The sequence below is a fragment of the Macaca fascicularis genome, chromosome 18 (genome assembly GCF_037993035.2).
Source record: "Macaca fascicularis isolate 582-1 chromosome 18, T2T-MFA8v1.1".
Lineage (NCBI taxonomy): Eukaryota > Metazoa > Chordata > Mammalia > Primates > Cercopithecidae > Macaca > Macaca fascicularis.
The window spans coordinates 5,952,501-5,968,613 of NC_088392.1; the positions used below are offsets into that span (position 1 = coordinate 5,952,501).

Below are 16,113 nucleotides of genomic sequence, written 5' to 3' on the forward strand. Positions count from 1 at the left end.
ATTCTCTCTGAAACTTTTACATCTGTGAAATTTAAAGGTTCTCTTAAAATCCAAAACTGTATGATTCTGTTATTCTGCAATAAGCTACATAGCGTTAGGACAAATTAAATAAAGTAAGCCAATGACACTTGCAAGGCATATGAACAGAGGCCTTTAAAAAGCCCAGTAGAATAGACCTTCCCTCATAAAAGCTGGTCAAGTAGTATTTCTGAAAAAAAAAAAAAAAAATTATGTGACCCCTTTAGAACCTCAGTGATTCTGTAAATATAAGATCATTAATAAAGCTACGAATTATGCCACTAAAGAGAAAAAGGAACTCCACAGCCTGTCTTGAGTACCTCATTACTGGGTAACATCATCCTAAGGCACCAAAATATAGACAATGCAGATGATGGAGCTGGCTGGAAGAATACACATGTGAAGGCGCTGACAGCACGCACACGGCGGCAAGACAAGGCGGGTCAGCTGGATCTACAAGGCAGGTCAGCTGGATCTCCCAGGCTTCTGCCACTGTTCTCACAAGGAGGGAAAACAGCCTTAAAGCAGAGCTCAGTGACAAACCAAACACCAGAGGCTTCGGAGAGAAACTTCTCCGGACTCAACGTCACACCTGGTAGCTGGCAACTTTCTATCAAAATGTCTCCATTTCCTAAGACAGCACTAATCAACATTTCTTTCTCAGATGGTGGCAGCTTGATGAAGTCCTGGTTAACAGGTGAGAGGCAAGTCAGCTGCCTGAAAGCCTGGCGGTAGCTCTCCCTCCATGAGAGACACCCCACTTGAGAAGGCTTGCTCTCCTCTACAAAGAGCACGCGCTGACTCATGGCCTTCTCCTCTAAGAAGGTCTTTCCTCCCAGGAAAACGCTTCCTGACAACACGGTCAGTTGATGTTCCCTCTTCCGCCAACTGCAAGTTATAGGAAGAAAAATACTTCCTAAAATAAAATGTCCAAATCCAACTCTTCTCATCATAGTAATGAGTTGAAGAGCTGCTCAAGTTATTTCACCACTGTTATTTCAGATAAAATCTTACAATAAACACTAACAATTTTCTAACAAATTACATTTTTGCTGAAAGTCACACTTTACATTCATAACATCCAACAAGAAACAAACTTTTCTCCTTTACTGAATGGGGTAGTTTTTGTACTAAAGGACTAAATAAAAATTTCAAAAATCCCTTTTTCTTTGTTTACACGTCAAGCATATGGTGTGGATCTTATTTATGAATGTGGGAAATCATGATCATGCCTCAAGCCACAAAGCTACCTTATTTATTCATTTAGTAATAAACACTTATTCATTTAGTAATAAACACTTGTGAATTTAACACCAAACCTGAAAACTAGAAATATTACACTCCAGACATCGATTTATGCCAAACTTGTATTTCTAGCTAACAATGATTATATCCATAATACTTTTTATTATTTATCTTCACCAACTCCAGCAGTTGGATTCTTTTGACATAACTGTTTTGTTTTTAATCACTTCTTCAGATATTCTAGAAACATACAATGAGTAAAGAAAAATTAATAAAACAATACTGAGATTCACATTGTGGGTTCTCTCACTAGTTAAGAACTCTGTCACAGTGGTCTCTGAACACGCCCGTTCAAAATAATCTACAGAAATTTAAGTTTCATGTCTTAGGAATAGACAATGTTACGGATGTTAAATCTACAAAAGTCAATAGCAAATAAATAAGAGAGGAGAGCTGCGTATATAAAAGATATTTTCTTTAATCTGACGAAGTGCCTCATAGATTCTGTGAGACGTGGAGAAACTGCTCCACAATTGACATGGTCTTTGTGACCCTCTTCCAGCTTCGACCATAGCAGCTTGGCTTTTATTGATTTCACACAGTTATGTTCCATGTAAGTTTTAAAGTTGTTTTTTGTTTCAGCTAAGGAAAAAGAGTTAATGCTAAGAAAACCAACAATAAAGAAATTAGTTTGAAAATAAAGAAGAAGAATATTTTCATATTCTTTTGAACACACTGAAACTTTGAAATATGCTCATATATTGTCATTATTATAAGTATTAATTTTAAAAATAAGCATTGGGGTCATGCCATTAATTAAAATTTCTCCTGATGTTCAATATTTTATCATATTAACAATATAATTTTTTCAAAGGCAAAAGGCATAAATTTTAGAAGACTTGTTATCCAGAAATAAGTCTGCCACTATCTAGTTGCCAAAAATATATGGCATATCCATATTGCATAATCATAAACAGGAAAAGAGAAAAAGGCATTCTAAACACTGCAATGCACACTGACAATGAAAGGAGAAATTATTGTTTTAATTAACTTCAAAGAAAATTTGGGTCTAATTTAAATAAACACTTTCATCTACATGTTCTGCTGAATCTGCTGTTTCCCATAATCCTTTGCTCTGTGTGATTAGCATGAAAAAACGAAGCAAAGATTATTTAGACCTTCACAATTAAAAATGCCTTGGATGTCTTTTTAAAAAAATTAGTACCTTTAGAATGATAAAATTCCATACTTAAACAGTATGATTGTTTTTGTATTTTAGAACTATAAAATCACATTAGTTTCACCAAAAGCTGCCAACCAAGGAGGGGAAACGTTGTCCTCAGCATCACAGACAACATTCATTCTAAGTACGATGAACTTGAGAGTGACTCGGTAAGTAGCAGTGCCATATAAAGTTCCATAGAACTACGCAAGGTGCAATACTACTGGGACTGTGTATCATAAATTAGACAGGCTGAGTAAAAGACCATCATGAAAAAGAAAAATCTCAATGAAGATTTTAGTATCCTAAATCCAGTAGTACTTACTGAATGTGAATCCCCTTCTTCAACACACAGACAGGAAAGAGAAGCTGAGACCAGCCCTCAAGAAATTAACCATCTAGTCTGGAGACAGGACAAATGCCTTTTTTAAAGGAAGGCAAAATAGAATGGTGCTAAATCAGCATTCTAAGTGGTAAGATGTGACTATTTGGAATGGAATCTAGGAAAGGCACCACAGAATGAGAAAAAATCTGAGCCTTGAAAATAAAGTACAGGGAGCCATGGCTTTCTGAATGGCAGTGAGTGAAAATACTGACGGTGTCGATAAATTCATGTCAGGTTCACCAAAAGCTGATACATTTCACCAGGGTGACACTGCTTCTCATCTCACTTTGACCAGCCTTCTTCCACGATAGGCTTACTGCCCAATGCTATGTCTAGGAAATCATTATTCACAAAACAATAAAAACCTGGATTAAATTAAATCTCAATGGAAAGGGTTATTTCCCTGAAAAGCAGATCTTTATATTGACATCATATACTAGAAACATTTCTATATAAAATTAGTTTGACTCATATGAAATTAACAATATTTGACCGTTTTTAGCATAGTAAATGTCAAGTTCATATGATTCAACCCGAGGAGGTAGCAATATCTTAAAAATATCAAACAGTGCCTTAATGCTCTCGAAAGGAGTAACGGAAATGACAGTCAGACATCTTGCAGAACCGGAGGATGACCACAAGATCAAGATGTCAAATAATGGGATTATCAAACATCTGCTTGTTTTCTCCTATGAGTACTAAGTGTGAGAAAACACCACAGTGTTAATAGAGGATCCCTTTGTTCGAAGCTCACAATAGATCAATCATGCAAGTGGCCCTAGGACCAAGAACTGGAGGAAATCCTGTTGTAGAAATAACCTATGTAAATATTTCCTTTGTCCTATCGTAGCACCGTAGCATAATGAAACAAAAATATCTTGTTTCTCATAAAAATGATCAAATTGCTTTGATGCAACTTGACAAAAATTACTTCAGATAGATTCTGTTTCCTGAAAATTCCTCACGAAAAATTTTAATTTGGACTTTTATAAGCAACTACCAAGACATCATAAAGAACTGCTCACAAAAAGTCAGTACTGTATAATGAAACTGTATCAAAGTTAGTAATTAGGCATAATTGAAGACTGCAGTGAACATATAGGCCTTTGTTCTCTTTAATTCTGGCAATGACTGGGAGTTAAAGATAAGAGCTTAAGGCATATTTTAGTCAGAGTCCAGCTGTATAAGCCCCAGTGTTCTAAAAGTAATTTAAGTGAAATAAAAGAAATAATGGCCAAAAATATTCTAGATGCCAACTGAAGAAAAACACCTAAATTCTTAAAAACTTAAAAACGGCAGATATTCTTGTACCCCAAATCTGAGTGAACTACTAGACTAAATGGTAGCAGAAAAGAAAAATCCTTTAAAAATTAATTTATCACAGCAGACAACAATGTATTATTACACACAAGGGCAACTGGAAGGTTCATACTACAAAAGGTATGGTCCAATATCTCTACAGAATTCGGTTTTATCTTATTTCTATATAAGAGGCAAGAGAATGAAATAATTGCCATTTTAGTAAAGATTATAAGGGTACTAACCATATATCTCTGGCCTAATAACTCACTGAACTGGTACTGAATAACATAATTATAATGTATGCAGTATTATTACAGTCTTTTGGTTTCTTTTTGGGGAGATGGAAGCAATAAGATAAAGGTATTTCTAATCTAAACACATATTAACATATGTATTACCTTTTTTTCTCTAATGTTCCATAGGAATGTGATGAAAAAGAAGATCAATTAAAGATATAGTAAACAAGAAAAGGACTCACAGGAGACAGCAGCCAGGGCATCAGACTGGGACTTGAAATAAAGGCATGATCTGGACCGGCAACCACGAGAGGTGGGATGTTATATGAGTGTATTGGAGAACCAGTAGAACAAAAGTACAGAGGAAAAAAAAAAACAACACAGATACAAAGGTAAGGGAAAGATTTTAACAAAATAAAACAGGATTAAAAGGGTTATTTGCAGGCTGGTCGGCAATATGAAATTGAAGAGAAAGAAACTAAATTAGTGACTGGGGAAGAGAAGAGACCAGGCAGTAGGCAGTAAACCAGGAAAAAGGAGGTGGAGTTCCAGGACGAATGCCACAGAAACATTGTGAATCCACCAGCCCAGGCTCCTTCCCTGGGCTCTGCACTCCACGATATCAGAGTTACAGTTCCAAGGAGTTCTCAGCTTTCTCTTACAGACAGAGGAAAAGACGACTGGCACAGTAGCCATGGCCTGTTCAGCTGGATTCCAACTCAGTTCCCACGTTCATCCTGACATGCCCATATTCTCTCCACTAAACCCCCTTCTGCCAATAAAATACCCTCACTGGTGAGCATTTCCTAAAACAACGCACACAACTCTGGGATCTTAGTTCTTTATCTTAGACTGCTCTCCCCAACCCTGTGCGCAAGACCACTCAGCTCAAGGCACCCCGGAACAAAACACACCAAGCTCTCCCACCCCTCCCAGGTAACCTGAAATGTGCTCTCTGGTGGAACTGCTCTAACCACCTTTCAAATACCCTTCGAGAGGGGCTTTCCTAACCACTCATCCTAAAGTAGCGCCTCTCCCAGACACTCCCTGGAACGGCATCCTCAGTCTACACCTACGGAAATTATCTTTTGCGTATGTCTTGCCTCTCTATCCTGACCTGTGACACCAACCCCAAGATTAAAGTCCGTGAGAACAGAGGCTGTGTCATCTTCAAACACTATAGATCGCTTAAGTCTTAGAACCTAGCAGTAAATGTTTATTGAGAGAATAAATAGGTGAACAAACAAGATGCCCCATTATCATTCACCTCCACAAAAACCCTTAAGCATGAATAATAGTTCTATTTGTCACATATTATAAATAACTACATGATAATCAATATTTCCTAAAGAATAAAATCATATAATATTTGAGTTTATTAATAAAATAATATTTATTTATTTTATATATTCATATTTTATATTTACTTTATAAATAAAATAATATCCAGGATACATAGAAACTTCCTAGATTAAAATTAAGGAGTGAATCTTAGAAGCACCAAGAAACAAAAACTACTTTCTGTGACATACACAACTAACACTTAAAAACTCACTACCTCTATCATGATAATTTCTACTAAAGTAGTAAACTGTGGTGGTGGTTTTTTTCCCCAAGACAACCAAGATATACTAAAAGAAACAGTATTTTTTATACAGCTAGAGAGCAAGGACCCTGGTATAAAAGGAAAGGAATCCTCTCCTTTCCTCGGGAGTACTTATTAACCGGGTCTGCTCAGCAAACTTGAGAAGCAAGCGTGGTTTTAAATAAATAATTCTGAAAAGTAAAAAGCACCACTGGAGCACTACACAGAAATGCACAGCGGTTTCCCGCAACACAGCGAGCACAATTAAAATATACCCAATCACAGGGATGCACAATGCTCAATGCAATGCCCCCAAAACCAAATGGCTAAAGATACATGCACTTCCAGAAAAATACTGGTTTTACTCAAACACAATTTCTATTGCAAAACTGCCCTTGAATTACATGAGCTTTGATTTATGGAGTTTTTAAAATATATTGCTGACATAAAATGGGACTTCCCATAAGGAAAAAATAAATAAAACTGGAAATAACAGTAGTAAATAAAATGCATTCCTTTAAGGCCATCCTGCTCACTAGAGATGGATCACAATTTTGGCCATGAGCTTCCCAGCAGTAAACATAAAGAGGAAAACTCAATCATATACATGATTTGCTAGTATCAAAGGCCAACAGAGTGTTAGAGAAAAGTACAACTTTCTCTGGAATAAAGACCAGAGAGAAATGATTCCTCTGAGTCTTAAAAGAAAGTTGTATTTCCATGAACAGCCTCCTAAATACTATCTTTACAATAAATATATAACTTTTATAAGGTTACTTCTTAAAACAGTCTTAAATTTAAGTCATTGTCATAACTGTGCTAAATCAGCATAGTCAATTTATAGAAAGAAGAAAATGAAACAAGGCAGTGATGAAAAGCAGTTCTCTAGCAATGGAAATAACTGAAAGCTAAAACTGAAAGTACATTAAGAAATGAATCGAAGAAATAAGTAATCATGACATCAAAGTAAATTAACTGACAAACACATGAAATCCGGATATTTTATGTCGCATTTGACTGTGTAACTGAGGCAGGAGTGCCAGTGACATTGCTTCCTAAGAGCTGAGGAACCCAACGAAGAGAGAAGCTTGAAGAGAGGGCTCTCTACCCTGCAGAGGAGCCATAAGTATCTGCTGCAATCCTGAGATTCTGCAGCACAGATGCTGACTTTTGTTAACTGTCACCTGCAAAACTTATAAAGCAGAAGTTATAAAATATTACTGCTAGTAATAACACATTGGTGACGAAGCAACCACAGACCATCTACATTACCCACAGAATTACCCACAGAATTTAGAAATGCTTCCCAATCCCAGCAAGATAACTTTGGTGGGATATGAGGGCATATCTCCTATCTCCACATGTGCCTTAGTAAATTGTTGGTTTATCAGCAAACACAGTACAAGAGAAATTCTCTAAAAATAAACACTTTGGCTTTAGATGAATTGATAAGACTTCTAGCTATCTTCCCATGTAGAACAAATTTACCTGGCAGGACTATCACACTATTAAATCTTACTTTTACAGCTGGGCATGGTGGCTCACACCTGTAATCCCTGCACTTTGGGTGGCCGAGGCAGGTGGATCACCTGAGGTGACGAGTTCAAGACCAGTCAGCCAACATGATGAAACCCCGTCTCTACTAAAAATACAAAAAATGAGCCGGGTGTGGTGGTGGGCGCATGTAATCCCAGCTACTCAGTAGCCTAAGGCAGGAGAATCACTTGAACCCAGGAGGCGGAGGTCGCAGTGAGCCAAGATCACACCACTGCATTCCAGCCTGGGCAACAAGAGAGAAACTCCGTCACCAAAAAACAAAAAAATCCTACTTTTTTACAATAAAACCAGGTCATGTGATCATAGATACTATTTATATTTAACGGTTTATGGGTTAAGAGATGGAAAAAATGAAAAACCAAAAAGAGTTCCCAGCTCATGTAAAAGCAGTACGTCATCAAAATATAACCCCCTTCCCCACTCAACAAAATAAGCAGCCCAGAATGGAAAGAACGGACATGTTTTCCTCCACTTTAGCCCAACAGAATTAGTCCCTGTGTAAATATTTTTTAAGGTGGAGAGAAGCCCATAAACATTTTATTTTTCCTAAATTGGCCCTCATGGGAAAAACAAAAGAAAAAGAAAATATATTCCTAACTATGGACAGAAAAGAAGAAATAAGGGAAAGACTAATAAGTAGTGGGTAAAGGGGAGAGCCTGAAGCCTCGACACACAGGTGACTGAAAAGTTTTACAAAAAATATTCCAGAAGGAACCCATGAAGAACATATCAGTCAGAAGACACTATCACAACACATCCATTAGAATAAATCACCCATTTCAATGATAAAACAGTGTTTACCTTATAGAAATTCACTATGGAGTCATAGAGGAAAACTGTTTTCCGTTTAATAAAATAAAATATATGCAACAAGAACAACTTAGAAGTTATTTCTTTAAAGTGGAAAAGAGTGACAACTGTGACTTAGGAGATAAATCATATATGATAAACAGAATATCTTCTAATAGGAAAAAATTTAATCTGTTCCCCAATAAGTTCCTCACGGTTTTCATAAACGCATGGTTTTTCTCATAGAACAGCATCTAAGCTTCTAAACAACTCTGTGAAGCATCACTCACAACTGCACACATCATGTGTGTGCCATGTGAGTGTTATGTGAGTGCCGTGTGTGCCACGTATGTGTCATGTGTATGACATGTGATGTGTGTGACATGACATATATGTGCCATGTGAGTGACGTGTGTGCCATGTGTGCCATATGCAAGTCATGTGAGTGACAAGTGCATGCCACGTACATGTGTTGTATGCCATGTGGGTGACACGTGGCATGTGCCATGTGCATGACATGAGTGACAAGTGTGTGACATGTGATGTGTGTGCCGTGTCATGTGACGTGTGTATGGTGTGTGCCATGTGTGCATGAGTGAAGTGCAGGCCATGTGTGTGACGTGACGCATGTGCCATGTGACATGTGTGTGCCATGTGTGTGCCATGTGTGGCATATGATGTGACATGTGCCATGTGTGGCATGTGACATGCGTGCAATGTGAGTGACATGTGACATGTATGTGCCATGTGTGACATGTGGTGTGCGTGCAGTGACATGCGTGCCACGTGGCATGTGTGCCATGTGGCATGTGCGTGCCATGTGAGTGACATGTGCATACCATGTACATGCTGTGTGCACCGTGTGACATGTATGTGCCATGTGAGTGCCATATATGTGCCGTGTGTGACATGTGACATGTGTGTCATGTGCATGGTATGCCGTGTGCCATGTTTTACATGCCATGTGCGCCATGTGGGTGTTCCGTGTGTGCCATGTGAGTGACGTGTATGCCATGTATGTGCCATATGTGACGTGACGTGACGTCACATATGCATGCCATGTAACGTGTGTGCCGTGTGTGCCATATGCATGCCATGTGAGTGACGTGCATGCCATGTGCATTCCGTGTATGCCATGTGGGTGACATGTGAGTGACATGTGCATGCCAGGTGCATGTGCTTTTCCGCGGGTGCTGCTGTTTCAGATATTTTCATGTTTCATAAAAAAAGGTGACGCTCCTGTTTAAGCTGGAAAAATATAAAGCAATGATGCTTTTATACCACTTCAACTTATAAATATCCAAGTTTTTGAGAAAATAGAGAAAAAGGAGCCAAGAGTCTCCAAAAGACCTGCACAATGCCATGTCCCATTATAGTGGCTTCAAAGAAATCAGAACAAGCATCAGGGCTCCGGGACATCTCCCCACAATTACATTAGGTGGAGTAAAGATTCGGCTCATTAGTAAGATCAATGTTGCTGCTAAAAGAGAGACAGCTAACCCCAAATCCCAAATGTATCATAAAAGGGGAGAGGCCAGCACAAATTTAAGGGCTCAGTAATCTGGAGAACCTCAGAGAAAATCTTAGCCTAAGCAAAAATACTAACAAGCCTTGAGCCAAACCCAGTAGTCCGAACACACCCAACAGCTATGCTAACAACAGTGCACTGAGGGTAGGAAACTTCACAGATGCCAACAAAAATGGCTGCACTGGAAGAAATATGTAAGGTTCTGATCTGAATATTCACCAGTAAAAACACAAGTACTTTTCCTGGGTTATGAAATTATTTAACGCTTATACTTTATGATACACTCATCTAATTTAAAATTCTTCTTTGGTAGTTTTCTGAGTTTATCAGCCTTCTTGAGACACTGCCAGTGGAGATATGTCCTGACAGCATCTCTGACACCACAAAAGCAACGGATCAGATGCAAAACTCTACACGAATCATTTCCCTGTCCTCCTATTTACAGTCATTCAAAGCCCAGCTGATTTCCAGCACTGAACGACTAATACCATCCACTTCCATTGTAATTGCACCTGGCTTTCACAGAAGATATACTTAGTATGGCTGTTCCAATTGTGATAATTGTAGATAAGCTCGTTTTCTAGATTACTATTAGTGAATTCAAAGAGTCATAAAGATGCTTTGGCTTCCTTATACCACAAAGAGAATTACTCATTTAAAATAGGGAATACTTTCAAATGAACTCACAAGTTAACTGGAGTTTATTATTTTAGAATGTGATTTGAATGTGGTTATATGTAATTGTTTGAATTTAAGTGTGTAGGATTTCAGAAATACTGGAGGATACTACACTAAAATAATTTAATGCAGATGTAGGAACAAAACAGTATAATCTTACACAAGCCATCACTCAGGTGTTCACAGAGTCTCAAAGAAAATATTTGAAATAATTTAGTTTTCTGTTTCTAAGGACAGTCATGCTGACAAAATATATTGGATCATCAAACTTTATAGTACAAGCATATGGATTTGTTTTTAATAAATTATAATTTTTGCATATATCAGTCAAAGCACAAGGCCTAAATACTTGCAAACAAAATGCATTATTAATTTAATTGTCACAGCCTATTTAGCTAACTTCTATTACTATTTGCTATAATATGCAATGTATTAGAGTGGAGAATCAAATTCAAAACATTTTTTAAAACTGATTATATTGTCCTGGAGAAATTAAAATACAGCAAGCTTGCAAAAGTATAACCAAGGCTTTAATGCTTTAAATAGGTAAGAAAAATGTTTAACTTAATTTAGAGAACGGTTGTGCCCAGACTGATGGTTCAGCATGCTGATGAAGGGTTTGCTTCCTAAAACCACCAGAAGGAAGGCAGGAAATGGAAACGAGGAGACTGGCATTGCTGGCTCTAGATTACACCACTGAAATCTTGATTTGCTCTAGCTACAGGTGTCTACTGGAAAATTATACTACTGCTGGGGCCCTGGCATTCCCGTGTAGTATTTCTCTGTAACGGGAAACAGTGCCATATAAGCAGACGTCAAAAACAAGAAGTCCTCTCAAGGAATTTTTACAAGGAAAAACAATTCAATAGAAGATGTCTGGTTTAGAAGAATGTTGCTGCTTGGAGTACTTAAAAGGTACGGATCCACATGGTGGGTGTGCTTTCCCATTTGAGATTCATTTCTTGATGTGAGGACAAAAACAGTGTCAGTACCTGAGAAGAGCTTACCATGTGCCAGAGGGGAGAAATCCAATCTTTCTCCTGCCTCAGTTTTAATCTCCCTTTATGTATTCAGGACAGAAATAAATATTAAATAAAAGGAAAAAAAAGTATCCTGGAATGTAACGAAAAGGGTAAATGAAAATAAATAAATAAATAAATTTTTGGTTCTCAAATTTATAATATACAGGGTATGTCTAGTATTTTAATGTGTTTAATACATGAACATATATACATACACACACATATATGGGGAGATCAATTTTTCCCTGTGAAACAATATGAACAATTCTTCAATTTTTAAAAAACTTCTAAGTAAAAACCAAAATGACATAGTTAAATTAAAAATGTATACTATTTAAAAATACAGTTGGGAATATTTTCTTTTTACTACTTACACAATCTCGACTGCTTTCATTCAAATTTATTTTGAAATCAGAGTCAGAAAAGTAACAGTTCCATCATTTATTATTTATGAGATATTGAATAAATTATTGTATTTTCTAGGCTCAGTCCTTAGATCTATATAACTGGAATAATAATGAACTGCTAATAAGGTCAAAGAAGGATTAATTGAGATAATGCATGTGAAAGCAATGAAAATATAGCAATTACAAATATGTTCTGTTTCTACATACTTAAACAACACTTATGAAACATAACTTTGACATGTCCCAAATTATTCTTTTAAAAATATAGCATCCTTTTAAATTTCAAGAATAATCCATCCCTGACACATTCAATGCATGTATTTTGGCTGCAATTATTAAATACAATGTTACAAAGAAAGATACGGGAAATCGGGAAATCGGCTGGGCATGGTGGCTCAAGTCTGTAATCCCAGCACTTTGCGAGGCGGAGGTAGGCTGATCACGAGGTCAGGATATTGAGACCATCCTGGCCAACACGGTGAAACCCCGTCTCTACTAAAAATACAAAAAATTAGCCAGGCGCGGTGGCAGGCGCCTGTAGTCCCAGCTACTTGGGAGGCTGAGGCAGGAGAATGGTGTGAACCCGGGAGGTGGAGCTTGCAGTGAGCCAACGTGCGCCACTGCACTCCAGCCTGGGTGACAGAGTGAGACTCCATCTCAAAGCAAAAGAAAGAAAGGAAAAAAGGAAAGAGAGAAGGAAAGGAAGGAAGGAAAGGAAGGAAGAGGGAAGGAAGAGGGAAGGGAAGGAAGAGGGAAGGAAGAGGGAAGGGAAGGGAAGGGAAGGGAAGGGAAGGGAAGGGAAGGGAAGGGAAGGGGGAGGCAGGGAAAGAAAGAAAGAGAGAGACAGAAAGAGAGAGAAAGAGAGAGAGAGGAAATCAAACATATGGGTGCAAAGGAGACATCCCAAGATTCGAACACTTTGACTCAGTGGCAGTCGGTGCCCATACTGCTATACTAAAGAAAACAATACGCCTGACAGAAAGGTCAACTTAAATTCCCATAAACAGAGAAAATACTGCTAAGAGCATTTTATATTTTTAAAAAGACTATTAAACATTTACAAATATGACTGAAGACCTCAGGCTTCAGAGTAACTGAAAAAAATGCACCACTATTGACCTTTGAAAACAGCATTTAAAAAACTAAAATTTCTGAGGGTATCTGTAGAATTTTGGATCCTACCTTGGAGAATCTGAGGGGGGCTGAAAATCTATCCTGACTTTAAGAAAACTGCCAGTGCTCACGTTAGTTTTGAGTGAGCTGCACGCTTTAAAGATTTAAAATATCAGAAGTAGCCATGTTCACCTGGTAGCTGACACTGCTATATTTCAGTTCACCTAATATAATTAAGTCTATGTGATGAAGCTAATTATGATACAGTAGCAAGAAAAAAGAAAACCTGGCAGTTGATGACATAGTAATTGTAGTGTTATTTTTCATGACATGGCAACTGTAGTATTATTTGGGGGATGACACAAGATGTATTTCTTTTTAATATCAGCAATCTTTAAGTCTACAGTAAGAATTCAAAACTGTTATTTTAAAACCTCAAAATAAGAATATATAATAAAACAAAGTTGAGTTTTACATATTTGTAAAACTCAAATGCATTTTCAGAAGGTAATTCCCTCCAATTTAATTCTTCTAGTATTTCAAGGTTGTTTCACAAATTCAAAGTCCTCCAAATGCTTTCAACTACTTCTAGACTCAAGTTTTAATTAAAATATGTTAAATTTTTGTGAAACAATGGCATAAAATATGATATTCGACAAAAGAGTACCACAAATAGAAACATGATGAACTGACGTGAAAAAAAATACTAGAAGTCATGTCATTAAATAAAGCCTAAAATAAAAATCAAATTGTATTTTTAAATGAAAAAAAAAAAGAAAATTACCTTTCTTTTGGGGTGCCAACTCCATGCTTGCCTAGTAAATGAGTATTTAAGTGCTTCTTCATCACAAAAGCAACCCTAAAAAATAAATAAAGGTAATTATAAAAGTAAAACTTGACTCTCCGCAAGAAATCTGTACAAAAAGTACTTAAGAATTACATATATATGCAAACATAGCATAAAAAGCATATTACAGTGGCACTCTTGCTACACCAAAGCTTGCATACAGATTAAATATATTGTAGGACTTCAAAAGAAGTCTACATCTAAATTGACTGGTTCATTTTCGTCTTGGATACCCTAACAGTGAGCAAAAGAGCACAATGATTGTAGTTCTTCAATCCCTGTCTTCACTTCCAGGTGGTAAGAAGGATGAAGCAATACCTCAGTATAACATGCACAGCCCCGAGGTCATCACACACTTCAATCAGGAAATGAGTTTGAGAAAATGTCATTTTATTAAATATTTAAAGGACCATAAAAGAGAAAAAGAATGGCTTTCATGGAGCTTCCTTAAAAACATGGTAATAACTTGAAGAGAGGTTTTTAAAAATAATACAAATATTTACTGTATCTATAGCACAAAAAAATTGTATTGAAGTATCTAGATATCAATAACTAAAACAAACAAAAAGTATTACCTGACATACTATCTTATTTTATACACAAATCAGCTTACTTAATTCAATTTTGTTGACATAAATATGAACTGGACAGGAATCAGCAGTACATGAATGCCATTCTACCCCTGAACACAGTGCAGGATCAATTTAATTACATCATGTGATTATTTAAAACAATTTAGATCAGAAACATTCAGAAGCATCAAAACTAAAACGGCTCTCTATCAGCAGAAAGAAAATTTACTGTTGTAACTTTCAGCGTAAAAGGGCTTGCAAACATTTTTGTTAATTATGTATTACAGCTGTCCTTCATAAAGTTAATTACTAATAGCTGAAAGGCAACAGAATCTATTTGCATATGTACATGAAAGACATGACATATGCAAAAATATGATTTTAATTAGCATTCTATGATATGAAGGGCTACAAATCAAATTGGCATGTTATAAGATTCTCAACATTAAACACTGAATTCATCTGGACATGTTTGCACAAATGAGCAACGTAAGACTGTAAAGTACTGTATCCTTGCAGAAAAGACTTGTGACAAAAGCCAAAAGCAAAATGACTTCTAAAAAAATGCTTCTTTTCTTTTGATGTCTAATTTATTTTGTTTAATTTCATATAATATTACAGAATCTCAGGTTTAAGGCCAAATGACCATGACTTTTTTATCCAAATAATGCACTTATATGCACTGAAAATAACAATCATTCTACTTAAATATTAGGTAATAACAACTATGGTCAATACACACTTTACAACTATAAATAACTGGTACCAACATCAATCACTAAAATGGAATTATCATATATTTAAAAACTGTGATAATATTAAAAGCTGAGCAAAAAAAAAAGTACAAAAATTCTGTATTTGTTTCTGCTTGATTTTGACAAAATAACATTTTTCATTCCTTAAAAAAGAACACAGTAATAATAAGTGAATTTAAGTCATAACTTCCCTACTGTCCTCCATTGTCCTATAATTAAAAAAACATAAAGCTAATAGCAAAGAGCAAAGGTTAAAAACCCAAAGCTGCAATGCACAGCTTATTCACATGACCAAGTATAACTGAAGAGATCTGAACTTAGAATCCATAGTGCAGTTTTTAAGAGAAAACAAAATTATTAATTAAAATACTTAGGTTTTAAGAATTGAAGCAAAAATATTACATGGCACAGGGAAAGAAACTAGAGTAAACAGGGAGAAAAAGCTTTTGCCTGATATAATGTCCTAACGCGTGCCGAATGTCTCCAGTGCTGAGTATTTAGTGAAATGATAATTTTTATTATAATGGAGAAAAATGGAAAAAGTTTTAATACTGTAACACAGCTCAATTGTATTCAAATGCAAAATATTTATTCAACCAACACTGGACTTAAAAAGAAGTACTAATTCTTTAAATTTGGCTTAAAGTATAAATAATGTAAAAGCCTCAAAATCATCCTCAGTTAAAAAAAATATATAAGCCAAGCACGACCAGCATTAAATTACTGACCCATATGCACATAATATTGACAGCCATATGTGGTTACTGAATGTAGGCTACTCCTACACTAACACTGTAACATTATTGTTTTAAAATTTTTAACATAACTTTCAAAAATATATATACATAATCT

General features: G+C 36.3%; 1 protein-coding gene across 4 annotated transcripts in view; it reads right to left on the bottom strand.

Annotated features, from left to right (window-relative positions):
• Nucleotides 1–16,113, bottom strand: part of ZNF407 (zinc finger protein 407) — a 458,743-nt gene that overhangs the window by 274,000 nt on the left and 168,630 nt on the right. For 3 of the 4 annotated variants that reach the window (XR_012427389.1, XM_005586435.5, XM_074023023.1), the window contains one exon: nucleotides 13,872–13,946. Coding sequence is in view for 3 of the 4 variants with exons in the window: in XM_005586435.5 (XP_005586492.3) it covers nucleotides 13,872–13,946 (75 nt within the window). In the remaining variant the exon portion in view is untranslated. Of the gene's footprint in view, nucleotides 1–12,254; nucleotides 12,470–13,871; nucleotides 13,947–16,113 lie in introns of those variants that run through there. The other variant, XM_065533616.2, reaches the window with a different exon arrangement.